Genomic DNA, 19,128 nt, shown 5'->3' with positions numbered 1-19,128 from the left:
TCTTTAGGTTGGATAATTTCTACTGATGATTCATTAAGTTTATTACCTCTTTCCTTTATCAATTCCATTTTTATTTTATGCCCATTTAATGAAACATTTTATTCACAGTATTTTCAATTATAAAATTTTTAATTTGCTTTTTAAAAAGTAATTTCCAATTTTTTGTGCTGATATTTCACATCTTTTCATGCATTTCAAGCATATTTTCTTTCACTTTCTTGAGAATAGTTATAATACCTGCTTTAATAACCTCATCTATTTCATCCTCTGAATAATCATGAGGTAGATCTTTATTGATTGTCTTATTTCTTGACAGTAGTTCAAATTTTCCTGTTTCTTCATATGTCTGGTAAATTTAGATTGTGTACTGAATAATTTGAGTGAAATGTGGTAGTGACTTTAGATTCTGTTGTTCCTCTGAAGAGGTTTGATACTTTTATTTTATTAGGGAATTAACTTTGTTGAACTCAAACTGCAAATTTCATCCTTTGGGTGGCAGCTCAAATTTCAATTTAGTTATTTTATTCTTAGCAGCACATGTTTACTGAACACATTAATATGTCATATATGATCTTGGGAACCAAAAAGACACAAGTAAAAAGGAAATCAGTCCCTTTATAAAAGTAGTTCACAGGTAGCCTCAAACACAGATATGATAACATATTAAGGCAAGGCAAATAAAAGCTGGTGGACCAAGCTGGGTTTTTACTGTATGTATGTCCCTGGAGCTAAGAGTAATTTTTAAAGTTAAAATATTTGGAATAAAAACAAAATAAAACAAAACTCAGCAAAGAACATGTAACAAAGATTATATGTGACCCACAACCCAAAATGTTTACCATTTTGATGTTTACAGAAAAAGTTTGCTGACTTCTATAATATAGGATAAGAATGTAGTACAATATAAAAATGGAAGTTTTGGAAGCATAAAATACACATATAGGAAAGAATTTCAAAGTCTACTTGGAGTTAGGAAGTGTGTTTCTTTTTTTTTAATTTTAATTTTTTTTTATTATGTTAGTCACCATACAGTACATCCCTGGTTTCTGATGTAAAGTTCGATGATTCGTTAGTTGCGTATAACACCCAGTGCACCATGCAATACATGCCCTCCTTACTACCCATCACCAGTCTATCCCATTCCCCCAACCCCCTCCCCTCTGAAGCCCTCAGTTTGTATCTCATAGTACATAGTCTCTCATGATTCATTCCCCCTTCTGATTACCCCCCTTTCTTTATCCCTTTCTTCCCCTACCGATCATCCTAGTTCTTATGTTCCATAGATGAGAGAAATCATATGATAATTGTCTTTCTCTGCTTGACTTATTTAACTTAGATTTAACTACTCCAGTGCCGTCCATGTTGCAGCAAATGTTGAGAACTCATTCTTTCTGATAGCTCAGTAATATTCCATTGTATATATGGACCACATCTTCTTAATCCATTCATCTGTAGAAGGCCATCTCGATTCCTTCCATGATTTGGCTATTGTGGATAATGCTGCTATGAACTTTGGGGTGCATATGGCCCTTCTCTTCACTACATTTGTATCTTTGGGGTAAATACCCAGTAGTGCAATGGCTGGGTCATAGGGTAGCTCAATTTTTAACTTTTTAAGGGACCTCCACACTGTTTTCCAGGGTGGCTGTACTGACTTGCATTCCCACGAACAATGTAGGAGGGATCCCCTTTCTCCACATACTCTCCAGCAATTGTTTCTTGCCTTGTCAATTTTTGCCACTCTAACTGGCGTAAGGTGGTATCTTAGTGTGGTTTTGATTTGAATTTCCCTGATGGCTAATGATTTTGAACATTTTTTCATGTGTCTGTTAGCCATTTGTATGTCATCATTGGAAAAGTGTCTATTCATATCTTCTGCCCATTTTATGATTTGTTTATTTGTTTCTCATGTATTGAGTTTGAGAAGTTCTTTGTAGATCTTGGACACCAGTCTTTTATCTGTAGCATCATTTGCAAATATATTCACCCATTCCGTGGGCTGCCTCTTAGTTTTTTTGACTGTTTCCTTGGCTGTGCAGAAGCTTTTTATCTTGATGAAGTCCCACAAGTTCATTTTTTCTTTTGTTTCTCTTGCCTTTGGAGATGTTTCATGAAAAAGGTTGCTTTGGCCGATGTCATAGAGGTTGCTGCCTATGTTCTTCTCTAGGATTTTGATGGATTCCTGTCTCACATTGAGGTCTTTCAACCATTTGGAGTTTATCTTTGTGTATGGTGTGAGAGAGTGGTCAAGTTTCATTCTTTTGCATGTAGCCGTCCAATTTTCCCAGCACCATTTGTTGAAGAGACTGTCTTTTTTCCACCGGGTGTTTTTTCCTGCTTTATCAAAGATTAATTGCCCAAAGAGCCGAGGGTCCATTTCTGGGTTCTTCTCTTCCATTGGTCTGTGTGTCTGTTTTTGTGCCAGTACCATGCTGTCTTTCTGATCATAGCTTTGTAGTACAGCTTGAAATCTGGCATTGTGATGCCCCCAGCTTTGTTTTTCCTTTTCAACAGTTCCTTGGTGATTCAGGGCCTTTTCTGGTTCCATACAAATTTAAGGACTATTTGTTCCAGTTCTTTGAAAAATATCATTGGTATTTTGATCGGGATAGCATTGAAAGTGTAGATTGCTCTGCATAGCATGGACATTTTAACTATGTTAATTCTTCCTATCCATGAGCATGGAATATTTTTCCATCTTTTTGTGTCTTCCTCAATGTCTTTCAAGAGTGATTTATAGTTTCTAGAATATAGGTCCTTTATGTCTCTGGTTAAGTTAATTCCAAGGTAACGTATGGTTTTTGGTGCTATTGTAAATGGGATGGATTCCCTAATTTCTCTTTCTTCAGTCTCATTATTTGTGTATAGAAATGCAACTGATTTCTGAGCATTGATTTTGTACCCCGCCACATTACTGATTTGCTCTATAACTTCTAATAGTTTGGGCATGGATTCTTTTGGGTTTTCCATATACAGTATCATGTCATCTGCGAAGAGAGACATTTTGACTTCTTCTTTGCCGATTTGGATACCTTTTATCCCTTTTTGTTGTCTGATTGCTGTTGCAAGGACTTCTAGTACTATGTTGAATAATAGTGGCGAGAGTGGGCATCCTTGTCGTGTTCCTGATCTTAGGGTAAAGGCTTCCAGCTTTTCCCCATTGAGAAAGATATTTGCTGTAGGCTTTTCATAGATGGTTTTTATGAGATTGAGGAATGTAGCCTCTATCACTACACTCTGATGGGTTTTAATCAGGAAAGGATGCTGTATTTTGTCAAATGCTTTTTCTGCATCAGTTGAGAGGATCATATGGTTCCTGAGTCTTTTCTTGTTGATATGATGTATCACACTGATCGATTTGCAGATGTTGAACCACACTTGCATCCCAGGTATGAATCCTACTTGGTCGTGATGGATAATCCTTTTAATGTACTGTTGGATTCTATTAGCCAGGATCTTGTTGAGGATTTTGGCATCCATATTCATTAGGGAAATTGGTCTGTAATTCTCCTTTTTGATGGGGTCTTTGCCTGGTTTGGGTATCAAGGTAATAGTGGCCTCATAGAATGAGTTTCGTAGCTTTCCTTCTGTTTCTATTTTTTGAAATAGCTTTAGGAGAATAGGTATTATTTCTTCTTTGAATGTTTGGTAGAATTCCCCAGGAATACCAATCGGGCCTGGGGCTTTGTTATTTGGAAGGTTGTTTATCACTGACTCAATGTCTTCATAATTAATTGGCCAGTTTAAGGAATCAATTTCTTCCTGTTTCAGTCTTGGTAGTTTATAGGTTTCCAGGAAGGCCTCCATCTCTTCCAGATTGCTTAATTTATTGGCATATAGCTGTTGATAAAAGTTTCTAATAATTTTTCCAATTTCATTGGTGTTGGTTGTGACCTCTCCTTTTTCATTCATAATTTTATTAATTTGGGTCCTTTCTTTATTCTTTTGGATAAATCTTGCCAGTGGTCTGTCAATTTTGTTGATTCTCTCAAAGAACCAGCTTCTAGTTCTGTTGATCTGCTCTACTGTACTCCTGGTTTCTAATTCATTGATTTCTGCTCTAATCTTGGTCAACTGCTTCCTCGTGCGTGGATTAGGTCTGTCCCTCTGTTGCTGTTCCAGCTTCTTGAGGTGAGAATATAAAAACTGCATTTTAGATTTTTCTATTCTTTTGAGCAAGGCTTGGATGGCTATGTTTTTCCCCCTTAGGACTGCCTTTGCAGTATCTATAGGTTTTGGACCATTGTGTTTTCATTCTCATTGGTCTCCATAAATTGTTTAAATTGATTTTTGATTTCCTGGTTTATGGAATCATTCCTGAGCAGGATGGTTCTTAGTGTCCAAATGTTTCAGTTTCTTCCAAATTTTACTTGTGGTTGAGTTCCAATTTCAAAGCGTTGTGGTCTGAGAATATGCAGGGAATAATTTCAGTCTTTTGGTATTGGTAGAAACCTGTTTTGTGACCCAGAACATGGTCTATTCTTGAGAATGTTCCATGGACATTAGAATAGAATGAGTTTTCTTTGGTTCTGGGGTGTAGTGTTCTATATATATCTATGAAGTCCAACTCATCGAGTATGGCACTCAAAGCTCTTGTTTTCTTTGCTGATTTCTTGCTTAGGTGATCTCTCTATTGCTGATAGTGGAGTGTTGGGGTCTCCTACTATTAGTGTGTTTTTATCTATATGTCTCTTTTTTGTGGTTAAGAGTTGGCTTGTGTATCTTGCTGCTCCCCTGTTGGGGGCATATATATTTATAATTGTCATATCCACTGGTTGGATACATCCTTTAAGAATAATATAGTGCCCTTCTGTGTCTCTAACTATAGTCTTCAGTTTAAAATCCAATCTGTCTGATATGAGAATTGCTACCCCAGCTTTCTTTTGAGGTCCATTGTCATGAAAGATGGTATTCCATTCCTTTACTTTCAGTCTGAATGTATCTTTGGGTTCAAAATGAGTCTCTTGTAAACAGCAAATGGATGGGTCATGTCTTTTTAAAACCCTTTGGCATTTATGGGAGCATTTAGGCCATTTACATTGAGACTGATTATTGAGAGATATGATTTTAATGATGCCATGTTGCCAGTAAAGTCTTTGTTTGTATAGATTGTGACTTTCTGTTCTGTATCACTCTTGGGGCCTTTTTACTTTTCTAGAACGCCCCCTTAATATCTCCTGTAGGGCTGGTTTCATGGTTACGAAATTGGCTAATGACTGGTGATTCTGGAAGATCTTTATTTCTCCATCAATTGTGAATGACAGCCTTGCTGGATAAAGGATCCTTGGCTGCATGTTTTTCTCTGAAAGAGCTTTAGAAATGTCCCCCCAACCCTTTCTCTCATTCCAGGTCTGTGTCGATAGGTCTGACGTAATTCTGATACCTTTGCCTTGGTATGTGAGAAATTTCTTTGCCCTGGCCACTTTCCATACTGTATCCTTGGATCTAATATTTGCGAAATGCACTATGACGTGATGTGGTGTAGGTTTGTCATGATTGAGCTTGGGAGGGGTCCTCTCTGCCTCTTGGACATGAATGTTTGTTTCCCTTGCTAGATTAGGGAAGTTTTCAGCTACAATTTGTTCAAATATCTCTTCTAGACCTCTGTTTTTCTCCACCCCATCGGGGATGCCGATGATTCTGACATTGGAATGTTTCATTGAATCAGTAATCTCCAATAACCTACATTCCTGAGTGTGGATTTTTTTGAGTCCAGATTCTATTTTAGCTTTCTCTTCTACTAACCCATCCTCCAATTCGCTGATACGTTCTTCTGCCTCATTCACCCTGGCCATCAGAGCCTCTAGTTTTGACTGCATTTGGCTCATAGAATTTTTAATTTCTGCCAGATTCGCTCTCATTTCCACCCTGAGAGATTCTATTTTCTCATTAACATTTTCGTTAATACTTTTTTCAAGTCTACACATCATCTTGACTATTGTTGCTCTGAATTCCATTTCTGATAATTTGGTTATATCCATATCCATTAGTTCTGTGGCAGAGGCCAAAGACTCATTGTCTTTTCTTTGTTGGGGGGGATTTCTCCTTCTCATCATTCTGATGAGGAGAGGTTGTGGGGTTGTCCAGAGCCCAAATTATTGACCAGGACCCAGGCCATGCGCCCTTGTTTTATAAGGATCTTAGGGATGTGGGCTTCTTAATTTTTTAGCCTGCCTTCTGGGGGGGGGGCCTTCCACCCCGATACTCAGGCAACCCTGTTTGGGTAGAGTCTCCGTGTCCCCTGCGAGGGGGGATGGGGATGGGCCCACTGTGAGTCAGTATTTCCAGGCTTTTGTTCTCTGGGGGCTTTCCCTGGTGGTTTGCTGTGGCTCTTCTGAGAGTCAGAGCAGCAGTGGCCGAATCTCAGCCTCTGCCTCAGAACAGAGGGATCACGGACCGTTCTCCACTGATATTCTTGCCACTTTAACTCTGTTTCTGTTGGTGCTGCTCAACCCTGCAGCATCCCGGGATGTGCGCCCCACACCCGGCATCCCAGCCCTCACTTCCAGGGCTGGCACGTCTCTGTCCTTTGTGTTTCTAATACCTCTCACAGCCAGCTAGCTACCCCTGCGCACTCCCAGAGCCCCCAGTCTCAGTCTGTTTCCAGTGAGTGCACCGGAGTTCTGTGAGAAGTCTGGTGGCTCACGCTCCCTGGCTCACGGTCTCAGTCTGTTCTCTCGCGGGTGCCGTCTGCGAGTCCGATATCTGTGCGCGGTTTCACGGCTCCCCGCTGCGTACCTCAATACTCAGCGCTGGAGATGTTCATTTGTAGAGATCCAGATGTATCTTCCTGCGTCTCAGGCTGATTCTGTGGGTGTTCAGGCTGGTCTGGTACCTATCCAGCTCGACTCAGGGGATCAGCTGAAAAAGGGGTCCCCTACTCCTCTGCCATCTTAACTCTATATCCCAGGAAGTGTGTTTTGAGCCCTTTTTTGAAGTTCTAGAAGTTTATCTTGTTGGAGGTGGGACCAAAAAGTCACCAGGGGTAGTTCAAAGGCATGAAAGAAATAATTTTAGGTTCAATAACTTTACAAATAGTTTGTTACTTATCTATATATCTATTTCTGAGGTATCTTGATCTCTGTGGGTTTTAATAACTGTTACCCTCTAATTTATTAAAATCCTTTAGTATGTTTACTCCTACATCATCCAAGTAGTCAGTGAAATGTTGTCACTCTTAGATCAGGAATACCATGATAAAACAGTACTTTTGAAACTATACTTTTATGATTTGTCAGTTCTAAATCATTTTTTATGGCTATTTGTATATTATTGGTTTTTTATCATATGTTTCAATTTTTAATTTGAGTTAAATGCTGATGTCTGTTCATCATCTTGGTTAGACCTTAGATTGAAAAGATCTTAGCAATGACAAAAATATTATGCGATGATAAATGTGTTATGATTATGTAATGTGTATGTATTTTGAGATTTAGAATAACAGTAAGCATAACTTGTGGTTGTCTACTAGCACAGCATAGTGATATTAAAGAATATGTAGAATAGAATTCCAAATGATACAATGGTCTATAAAATTTCTTAAAATTGATGTATTTTGATTTATAAAAGACAATGAGGCTATGAATTTTCACTTCCAGAGAAATGGAGCAGACATATTTTTTTCTATTCTTTCCACTAAGTACAACTAAAACTTCTGGGCATTACATATATAAAGTAAATATAAGAAGACTGACAGATCTGAAGAGAAAGGTAGACCAGCTAGGGATTTTGTTATCCAAGGAATGACAGACACAGTGGTGAGTTTCTTGGGTTGTCATTTTGCTTCATATATCCCAGACTAGATACTGGAGAAATCATAACCTGAAAATGCCCATGAGCACAAATAAAAACAAACAACCAAACCAAAAACAGGCAAAAATCATACTCTATTTAGCCAAAGGGCTAAGAAAGAAAGGAGCGGCTTAGAAAGACAGAAAGTTTTTAGACAATAACTATTCTACCCTAGCAGACATCACACACACACACACACACAAAGAACAGCATCCCCACTCCCAACCCAGCCAGAAAAGGCAAAATCAAGAGACTAAGCTTCTGCCCTTCTCAGGCTATAAAAAGACAACCCAACCACCCTCTCCTGTCCTGTGTAGTGATATCAGAGATAGCTAAATGGGGAGATAAGACTTTCATCTTGGCCCATTGGTAATGAAGACCCATTTTCCCCACTGTAGTGTGGCTGAAGACTATTTGTGGAGCCTGATGCCATGCCCACCCAGCAAAATGAGGTATCTCTCACCTTTCCTGCTGGGTTAATGTGAGAAGAGGCCTAGTGGAGAATTAGCAGGAATACCCCTCACAGTGACAGTGGAAGCCACATGAAGAGCATGGATGAAACATCCCTTCCCTTCCTAATCAGGAGATTTCAGCAGGAGTGAAAAGATAGAATTTTGACCCTAACCCAGCAATAGCAAGGAACTCATGTAGGACAAGTGGAGAGCCTGGATTTCCATTCCTACATGGCAATAATGAGGTACCTCACATTAAAATGGTATCATAGGAGATCTACAAAACCACAAGATTTAAATAAGATCTAGGGGGTTATAATATAATATCATAATACCCAAGTTTTCATTGAAAATCATTTGTCCATCCAAAAGCCAGAAATATTTCAATCTAAAAGAGAAAAAAAAATTAGTGGCTGCCAATACCAAAATGAAACAGATGTTTGAATTATCTGACACAACTTTAAAGCAGCCATCATAAAAATACTTCGATGAAAAATTACAAACATACTTGAAACAAATGAAAAAAACCAGAATGTCTCAGGAAATGAATAAAAAATCTCAGAAAAAAGAAAATAGAAGATATAAATAAGAATCTAAAGGAAATTTTAGAACTGGAAGTAAAATACATGGAAAAAATAAAACTCTCAATAGATGGGATTAAGATCAGAATGGAGAGGAGAGTAGAAATAATCAGTGCAGATAGAATAATAGAAATTACACCATCTGAAAAACAAGGAAAATTTTTTGAAAAAAAAAAACACTCTCAGGAATATGTGAGAATAAAAAAAAAAGATGTAAAATGGATGCCATTAGAGACCCAGAAGGAGAGGAGAGAGTATGGAGCTGAAAAAGTATTCAAATGAGTATTTTGATACTGAAAATTTCTAAATTTGACAAGGAAAATACCACATGCCTACAGGTTCAAGAAGCTGAACAACTTTAAAACAGGATAAACTCAAACAATCCCATTCTAAGACTCACATAGTTGATTTTATATATACATACATACATACATACGAAATATATTACATAGAGCAACCACTAAGAAATCTATACAGAGAGGTACACAGAAAAGTGTTACAGATAAATCAAAATGAAATTTGAAAATATATTTAAGCAACCCACAAGAAGGAAGGAAAAAGAAATTAAAACATGAAAAAAGAAGAAACAGGAACAAAAAATAAACTAGCAGACTTAAGTCTTAATATATTAATAATTACTTTAAATCTAATTGGTCTGAGTACTCTGAGAATGGCACAGTGGATGAAAAATGCTATTTATACAATGTCTTCCAAAAAATGGAAGAGGGAACACTTCCCTTCTCATTCTATGAAGCCAACATTACTCTGATATCTAAACCAAAAAAGGTAGTACAAATAAAATTGAACTACAGAGAATATCCATTGTGAATGTAGATGCAAAACTTCTTAACAAAATGTTAGCAAATAGAATTCAACAATGCACAAAAGTTATACACCATAACCAATTCAATATCCACAAGACTGGTTCAATACTCTAAAATTAATCAATGTAATTTACCAATGTAAATTTACCAATTTACCTATTTAACAGTGTAAAGAAAAATATCACATGATCCTCTTGATTGATGCAGGAAAAAACTTTCGATAAAATTCAATACCCATTTATGATTAAAAATTTTAGAAAATTGGGGGTCGCCTGGGTGGCTCAGTCATTAAGCGTCTGCCTTCGGCTCAGGGCATGATCCTGGTGTTCTGGGATCCAGCCCCACGTCAGGCTTTTCTGCTGGGAGCCTGCTTCTTCCTTTCCCATGCCCCTTGCTTGTGTTCCCTCTCTCGCTGGCTGTCTGTCTCTCTGTTGAAGGAATAAATAAAATCTTAAAAAAAAATTTTTAGAAAATTGGGACCATAGGGGAATGTCCTTGACTTGATAAAGAGTATTTACAAAACCCTATAGCAAATATCATACTTACTGGTGAAAGACTGAATGTGTTCCTCCTAAAATCTGAAACCAGGCAAATATGTGCACTCTTATCATGGCTATTCAATATATTCCCAGAAGGTCTACTCAGTGCAACTCAGGAAGAAAAGGAAATGAAAGGCATATAGATTGGAAAGGTAGAAGAAGAAAGTCCTTATTTTCAGACGACATAATAGTGGTTTGCATAAAAAATTCTATGGAATCTAAAAACAAGCTAACAAACAAATAAGCACACAAACACCTACTAGAAGGAATAAATGGGTTCAGCAAAGTCACAGAATATTTCATCATAAAAAATCAACTGTATTTCTGTATCACAATGAATATGTGGAAACTAAAGCTTAAAATATAATGCCACTTGCAATTGTTCAAAAAGAAATAAAACAATCAGTTATAAACCTGAGAAATATATACAAAGCTTGTTCAATGAAAACTACAAAATTCTGAGGAAAATCATCAAAAAGATATAAACAGATGAGACCTTATTTTATGTTAATGTACTAGAAGTAGAAGATTCAACTTGGTAAAGGTGTTGATTTTCCAGTTGATATATATAGGGTTATCACAATTCTTATCAAAATTACTGTAAGATTTTTTATAAATATCGACAAGATGATTCCAGAATTTATAGGGAAAGACAAAGGAACAAAAGAAATATGACAAAAGAAAAAAAAAACAGGAGTAATCATTTCGAGAACTATTATGTATATACAGAGTCTTACTGTCAGGGGAATAGACACATAGATCAATGGAATCAAATAGAAAACTCAGAAATAGCTCCATGCAAGTAGAGCCAACTGATTTTTGTCAAGGTTTGTAAAGCAAATCAATGGAGACAGTATATAGTCTCTTCACCAAATGGTGCTGAAACTATTATGTATCCATAACAAAGGAAGGAAGGAAGGAAGGAAGGAAGGAAGGAAGGAAGGAAGGAAGGAAGGAAGGAAGGAAAGAAGGAAGGAAGGAAGGAAAGGAGGGAGAGAGGGAAGGAGGGAGGGAGGGAAGAAGAAAGAAAGAAAGAAAGAAAGAAAGAAAGAAAGAAAGAAAGAAGAAAGAAAGAAAGAAAGAAAGAAAGAAAGAAAGAAAGAAAGAAAGAAAGAAAGAGCCTCAAACTAAATCTCAAAGCTTATGCCAAATTTATACCAAAATTAACTTAAAATAGACCATGGGTTTCAACATACAACACAAAACTATAATACTTTTAGATAAAACAAGATAATATATTCAGGATCTAGGGCTAAGGCAAAAAATTCTTAGATTTGACACCAAATCATTTGACAAGAGTAATAAAAGATAAAGTTGATAAACTGGACTTCATTAAAATTGAAAGTCCTTACTCTACAGAAGTCCTGTTATGAGGATGAAAGTCAAGCTGAGGATTGGGAGGAGACATTTGCAAACCACAACCAAGGAATACTAGTCTGGAAAATAAACAGGTTTCAAAACTCAACCATAATAAAGCAAACAATTCAACTGGAAAATAGGCAAAAGATACAAAGATACATCTCACCAAAGAGAATACGCAGATGAAAAATAAGCACTTGAAAAGATGTATGGCATCATTAATCATTCAAGAAATGCTAATTAAACTGTAATGAAATATCATTCCATTCAATCAGAACGGCTAAAACTAAAAAAAATAATTACATCACCAAATGCTGGCCAAGGGATGTAAAGAAATTGGATCGTTAATACATTGCTGATGGGACTATAAAATATAGCACTCTGGAAAACAATTTGACAATTTTTTAAAGACCAAACATGCAAACTTCGTGAGGTAAAGCAATTGTATTTCTAGGTATTCTCTCAGAAAAATAAAAACTTACATTCACACAGAGAGCTATATACAAATATTTACAGCTTTATTCATGATAGCCTTAAATTGGAAACAACTCAGATATCCTTCAACAAATAAATGGTAAAACACACTGCAGTCCATCCGTATCATGGAATACTACTTTGCAATGAAATGGAACAACTTGGGCAGATCACTAGGGCCTTATGCTGAATGGAAAAAAAAATCCCATCTCAAAAGATCACATACCATATAATTCCACTGCCAAAACATTCTCAAAATGAAAAATTATAAATTGGGAAAACAGGTTGGTTGTTTTGAGTTGTTGTCAGGAATTAAGGATGCTGGGGGGGATTATAAAAAGATAGCATGAGGGAGAGTTTTCTGGTGGAATAGTTCTGTATCCTGATTGTAGTAGTGTAACACAAATCCACACATATGATAAAATGGCATGTAAACACACACACACGCATTGTACTAGTGTGTATTTCTGGTTTTGTTATTGTTTTATAATTATGTAATATATAGCTACTGGGGAAACTGAGGGAAGGGTACACAGACATCAGACTCTGCTATGCTATCTCTGTAACTACTTATGAGTCTATAATTTTTTCAAAATAAAAGTTTAAAAATGAGATACTAATACTTTGTATTCATGAATTGAAAAATGCAGGATCCTTTGTTTTATAAGAAAATAATGTTTTAAAATATAATATTTTGGGGGAAACGGGAGTGATACCCACTTTGATTCAGTCCTTGAGCTAAAATGTACATCCTGGTTGTATGCTGAACACATAATCCTGCCTATTGGGACTTACTGGGAATGAGGGAAGTTATGTTCATGGAACATGGGCACGAAGGGAAATCTACCAGTTCTGCTCTAGTAGAGCAAATTCTGGTTGTTCTGCCAGCTGTTTTTGGAAAGAGGAATAAGAAGGCACAGGTGGATATTTTTAATTCAGTTTAAATATTTCCTTGATTTTGTTTTATAAAATCTATTTTTAAATGCATATTTATGAGATAGTTAAAGGAAGACTGTTGGATAAACAGTTATGTAGAGAGAATCATGTCAATTTTAATAATTAACATGTTTAGTATTTTTAACTACATAAACATCTGTTTGTTTTTCATGTTCATATAACATAGTATATGTTTTACCTCTCAAAAGTTATTTTGAGCTCATTCCATTCAGTCAAACCCAAGTAATCGTATGATACTGGGGCTTTCTCTACTCTATCACCATTTCATCTCTAATTGAGTTAATATTCCACTTTTCTTCTTGTGGACTCATGAATGTTAAAATGGAAAGGCTATTATCCACATTGGGTAATTCAGATAGAACTAAGTGAATTTCAGAGCACAGAACACTGTCTTCTTACTGAGCAAGAAATAGGCAAACTATTGACTATTGCCAAGGGATCTCACCAGATAGCAGGACTATAAACAAACTTCTGTTCCTTAGCAACTTACAGTTTGCCATGGAATGAAAAGTTGACAGTTTTTTGGGGGGGGGGATAACTCCATATCCATCCTTTTCCTGGGTCTAGGAGCAGGTTTGGGGCACATCAGGAAGTCTTTGATGTGGACCTTCCTGCTTATATGTTATCTCTATCTCTACAATCTCCTTCCTTCATCATAAGTCCCCCATCCTTTCCCTTCCACTAGGCTTTTTTCCTGGTCTATCCTGACAGTGGGGTATCCTGGTTTCTCTTTTACTATTGTTGGTCTCTTATTTATAGGAAGACTGCCCGGAGCTCTTCATTTTTATACTTTGGAAACATAAAGCTTAGCTCTTATATTTCAAAAGCCTTGAGTTTCAAGACAAATGTTTCTGTTATGAGTTTCAAAAGCCTGTTTTTCAGGATAAAATAAAATCCAATAATTTCCTCTTTTGTTCTTCTGTTCCACTATAGCATCCATGTACTGAGGGAGTTGAGATATATAATCGTAGTTCTCAGTCTGAGGATACCTGTGGGTTTGATACGTGAGCTGTGGGAGAGCACTGATGACTGATTACTCAGAATGCCATCCCTTTACTTGCACGGAGAAAAAAACTATAAAGAATTACATGAAAATATTAACCATAGTTGTCTGTCTATGGTGAGAGTTCAGGAAAATTTCATTTGTTTTTTTCCATGTTTTCTAAATTATTATTAATATATATTGCTTTTATCTAAATATATAACTGTTGCGTTAAAGTATTTTAAGATATATGTAGTGTATGTATACACGCCATATACGTCAAGTATATTTTGTATCAAATGTATTTATATATAATTTTTACTTAGCCAATATTTTCTCTAGGTTCTTCTCAAGTTACTGCCTTGCCTAAAACTGCCAGAATCTTTTTCAGTCTCCTCTAGTGTTTACCAAACCATGAAATCTGGGTAGAATCCCTTTTCATGTGAGTGGAATTGATTTTACTTATGTGTTTTTAGCATGAGAGGAACTTGCTGAGATTTTAAAGTAGCTCAGAGACTTCTCTCCCCCATAATTGGTTTTATCTGTTGACTTTAGAGAATGAGTAAATCTCACTTCCCCCTCTGCCATCTTTTCTAGGGAGTTCCTAGCCTCAAATTACAGTGAAACCTACTATTCCACAAAAGGAGAGGTGATCACCAGCTATCCTTCTACCATGGTATCTTATGGAAACTTCCTATGTCTCTTTTCTCAAATTTCCTCATGTGATTTTAAAATCCAATCTAGCTCTATAAGAAGCTCCAGAAAATGTTATGTCAGAAATGAATCTTGCATAGAATACTGGCACTGAATTATCCTGGAATAGAAAACATGACCCTCCAAACTCTAAAGGAATCTGATTACTGCCTAACAAGCAAATCAATATCTGTTAATGTATTTTTCTTTACTAAACTGACTTCTATGTACCCAAAATGGTGTTTAGTCTGGAGGAAGGGCAAAGCATTATGCAAAAGCAGTATAAGACACCCTGATGAAATTGTCATCAAGCTAGATTGATAAAACCTAAAGATATGAAACAGTTTTAAAACCTCCATCTGATTGACCCTTATGTGAGTCATATTCCCTGGCCTAGGACTGCTGATGCACCAACATTGAAGCCTTTTCCACTTTCCAAATGAATTTTTGTTCATTGATCATTAATATTATTCCAGTGGATACAGGTTCTAATATATGGAAGAATCCATATATTGTTTAACACAATGTAATCATGCAATTAAAAGGATTCTAAAGGAGTTTCAATTTTCCAAATGACAGGATGCAATAAATGAATATATGAATGAGTATGTGTATAATTTGTGAGAATGAAATGCTGATAAATTGTAAACATAAAATATGCATATGTTAATATTTATGTAATATGAATATATGTATTTATATCAATAGCTTCTTCACTATTTTAGGATCACTGTTTTTACCAAGGATCCATCATACATGAATTCGATTCTGCTGCCAGTATCAGCACATGTAATGGTCTGAGGTATTGCACAAGTGTCTATTTTGTTTATAAGTTTGCTTAATGGATTTTCAGAGACATTTGCTTCTCATCTTTCTAACAACCCTATACATAGAAAAATTAATGGGAAAAAGCTACTGTATATTTTCACCATGAGTATCCATTTTGACAAAAAGATGTCTAATGCACAGAACTCAATCCAAAAATCAGGCTTCCTGACTTCAAATCCTGTGAATTCTCACCACACACTACTTCACACCTTTTTAATAATCAGGAGTTTAGAGATTTTAGAAATTAAAGTTAGAAGTAAACCCTATTTCAGTTCTCTGTAGATCTTGGGCTTAAAGGTAAAGGAGGAAACGTGTTAGATCGTAGAAGAACAAGAAACTTCCACCTTCATGTATGTGTGCTTTACTTGAGTAGATCCCAATATATTCAAGAATAAGAACACCTTTCATGACAACATTTCTAGATAATAGTTATTTTACTGTCATATATTTACTCTACAATTAATGTACGATGGACATAAAAAATTCACAAAATGTGAGTTTTACTAGAACACTGAGACTTCAAAGTAGAGGTTGAACTGTCAAGTTTCTGAAAATCTAGATGAGTTGACTCTTACAAAAGTTATTAATTCAAAGGCCACATGTCACCTTATCTTTTTATCACTCAGAATACCTCACTACTTGCTCATAAGGCCTTGGTCTTATAGTTTCCGTTCTTAAATAGGCAAAGGCAATAAAATGGAATAGAAGAATATTGTGAGAAATATAGAGGTAAAATGGAATAGATCTTGAACATACATCACATTCCCATTTTCCACAGGGGATTCTTCAGGGTATATGACCAAAGGTATCTCATTGAACCAATGAAATATTCAGATGAGGGACAACATTTGGTGTTCAGATATAATCCAAGGATGCAGTATGCTGCTAATTATTCTTGTACAGAACTCAATTTTACCAGGACAAATGATTTAAAGGATGATATTAAAATTATGGAAGACCTCAAAATAGAAGTAAGTGCTTTATTTTTAAATCATCTTAATGCCAGGAAAAATGTATCTTATTTCCTTTTGTAATTCAAAACAGAGAGATGAGCCCAACTAATGAAGTGTATGTGCTACCTGAGTCTGCTTTTCATTGTGTGAAATCTAAAATGTCAAACTTTTTTTATCAACATAGAAAATGTTCATTCCCAGGGCACCTGGGTGGCTTGGTTGGTTAAGCATCTGCCTTCAGCTCAGGTCATAATCCCAGGGTCCTGGGATGAAGCTCTGAATCAGGCTCCCTGCTTAGCAGGGAGTCTGCTTCTCCCTCTCCTTCTGTCCCTCCCTTCCCCTGCTTGTGCTCGTGCTCTCTCTCTCTCTCTCAAATAAAAAAATAAAATCTTTTTTAAAAGAAGAGAAAGAATTCCCTACTGTAAATATCAGTTTGTCCCATTAATTTTAAGAAAAGGGAATATTTACAACCATACATATAGATTTATAGCATTAGGACTATAAGTGGTTGGAAAGAATGAAATTTGCAATGTCTCGAAAACTCTCCTAGATATTGTCTTCCTTCATCTTCACTGCCATTTTTTTTTTTGCTTGGGGGGAGTTAGGGTCTCCCCTTTCATCAGTCCAAATATTCTAATTATTAATTATTAAAGATAAGTAAGTAATAGCAACTTCAATATCTGGTGGGATGACTGCACAATGAGAGTCCTCTGTGTTTTAGACTTTCCTGTACAACTAGTTCATATCACCTCAAATCTGACTAGGTGTTAGCCTTTAAGATCCATGAGTGCCCATCTTCTTCACATATCCATGGTCCAGATTGTGTTGGAAACTTACTAGGTGCCTAACAGATGTTTCTGATTGACTCAGTCAACTAATACATAACTATTTAGTTCATACACAAAATGACTTCGTTAAGTTTTTGTATAATATGACTCTGGTTTATACTCAGATGATATGCACACCCCTCAATGCATAATACTGAGAGCTGAAAACAGAATTTTCTGATATTGGTGATTTATAAAATAAAAGATCTATAATTAACAACTTTTGTACATTTCCTTGGAATTGAGGCTACTGCAAAGTAGGAGACTGGGAGACAGGAGAAGAGTAGAAGGAATACAGTCAGTCCTATTAGCCAGTCAGTCTTATGTTTTGCTTTCCTCTATTGATAAGTCCTTTTTATATGAGCTTAGTTAGTAAGCATTTACTTTATAAACAAACAACCAAAAAAACCCAACTAAACATTAAAAACTGTATTCATTATTCTTTATTTATAACTCTTTATTTATTTAGAGTATAACTAACACACAATGTTACATTAGTCTCGGTATACAACATAATGATTCAACATCTCCATATTCATGCTACACTCACCACAAGTGTAGCTACCCTCTGTCACCATACAATGCTACTACAATACCATTGACTGTGTTTCTTATGCTGTGTCTTTTATTCCATGAGTTATTTATTCCATAACTGGAAGCCTGTGTCTCCCACTCCCCTTCACCCATTTTGCCCATCCCTACACCTGCCCTTCCCTCTGGCAACCATCAGTTTGTTCTCTGTATTTATAGGCCTGATTCTGGTTTTTGTTTGTTTGTTTATTCATTTGTTTTGAATTTTAGATTCCACATATGCATGAAATCATATACTATTTGTCTTCCTCGTTCTGACTTATTTCACTTAGCATAATACCCTCTAGATCCACTCATACTATTGCAAATGGCAAAATTCCATCCTTTTTTATGGCTGCACAATGTGTGTGTGTGTGTGTGTGTGTGTGTGTGTGTGTGTGTGTGTACTACATTTTCTTTATCCTTTCATGTACCGATAGGCACTTAGGTTGCTTCCTTATCTTGGCTATTGTAAATAATACTGCAATAAGTATAACTCTTATTACCTGAAAGACTTAACAAGGAAAGGAAGGATATTCAAATATAGAATATCATTTCAAGTTTATTAAAATCTGATATAGAGGGGCACATGTTTTAACAATATATTGAGTTTTATTTAGATAAATTCCTGGAATTATTTGTTATACTCCTGTACCTCACATTCCTGTAACAATAATATTAACATGATAAGTCATGAAATGGTTTGAACTTAAAACATTAAAATGAGGAACATTAACCATACTTCATTAAATTTTTCATAAATTTCCAGAACATCCATAAAGAAAAGTATGTTGAACTGTTCATTGTTGCTGATGATAACGTGGTAAGTTTTCAGATGAACATTTGCTCTTCATTCATGCTTACAAAACTATAGTTGTGATCCTAAAAAAGAGGGGAAAAAGTGTTTCAATCAGAATTCCATTTGAGCTCAATGTTATTTTTTAGCTTCCCCAAACAGATTTATATAAGATATGATAAGGTCCTTTGGCAGTATAGCAGACTAAGCCAATATAGAATTCTCCTCCCTATTATGAACATATGCAAATGATGAACAATGTATACAAAACTGAAAATATGTGCACAATCTATAGTTTAGCTCAGGAAAAAACACAGGAAATCTCCAAGTCCTAAAAATGAGAAGAGAACCTCTGTCAGAATAGTAAGTAAAATTCAAGGGCATGGTGACATGCAATATATAGAACATATTGCATAATGCCCAGAGCCATAAAGAGCTTCCCCAATCTCTGAAAAGAGAACTGGAGAATCTCTCTTCACTGATACTGCAAAGAGAAGGAATG

General features: G+C 36.0%; 1 protein-coding gene across 1 annotated transcript in view; it reads left to right on the top strand.

Annotated features, from left to right (window-relative positions):
• Positions 1 to 19,128, top strand: part of ADAM7 (ADAM metallopeptidase domain 7) — a 76,321-nt gene that overhangs the window by 15,055 nt on the left and 42,138 nt on the right. The window contains exons 4-7 of the mRNA XM_087866609.1: positions 14,557 to 14,635; positions 15,378 to 15,454; positions 16,259 to 16,451; positions 18,600 to 18,653. Of these exons, the coding sequence (XP_087722735.1) occupies positions 14,557 to 14,635; positions 15,378 to 15,454; positions 16,259 to 16,451; positions 18,600 to 18,653 (403 nt within the window). The remainder of the gene's footprint in view (positions 1 to 14,556; positions 14,636 to 15,377; positions 15,455 to 16,258; positions 16,452 to 18,599; positions 18,654 to 19,128) is intronic.

The sequence above is a fragment of the Ursus americanus genome, chromosome 13 (genome assembly GCF_024610735.1).
Source record: "Ursus americanus isolate L20-20 chromosome 13, mUrsAme1.1.p, whole genome shotgun sequence".
Classification (NCBI taxonomy): domain Eukaryota; kingdom Metazoa; phylum Chordata; class Mammalia; order Carnivora; family Ursidae; genus Ursus; species Ursus americanus.
The sequence above is the reverse complement of the archived record's forward strand: the minus strand, read 5'-3'. Positions and strand labels throughout refer to the sequence as shown.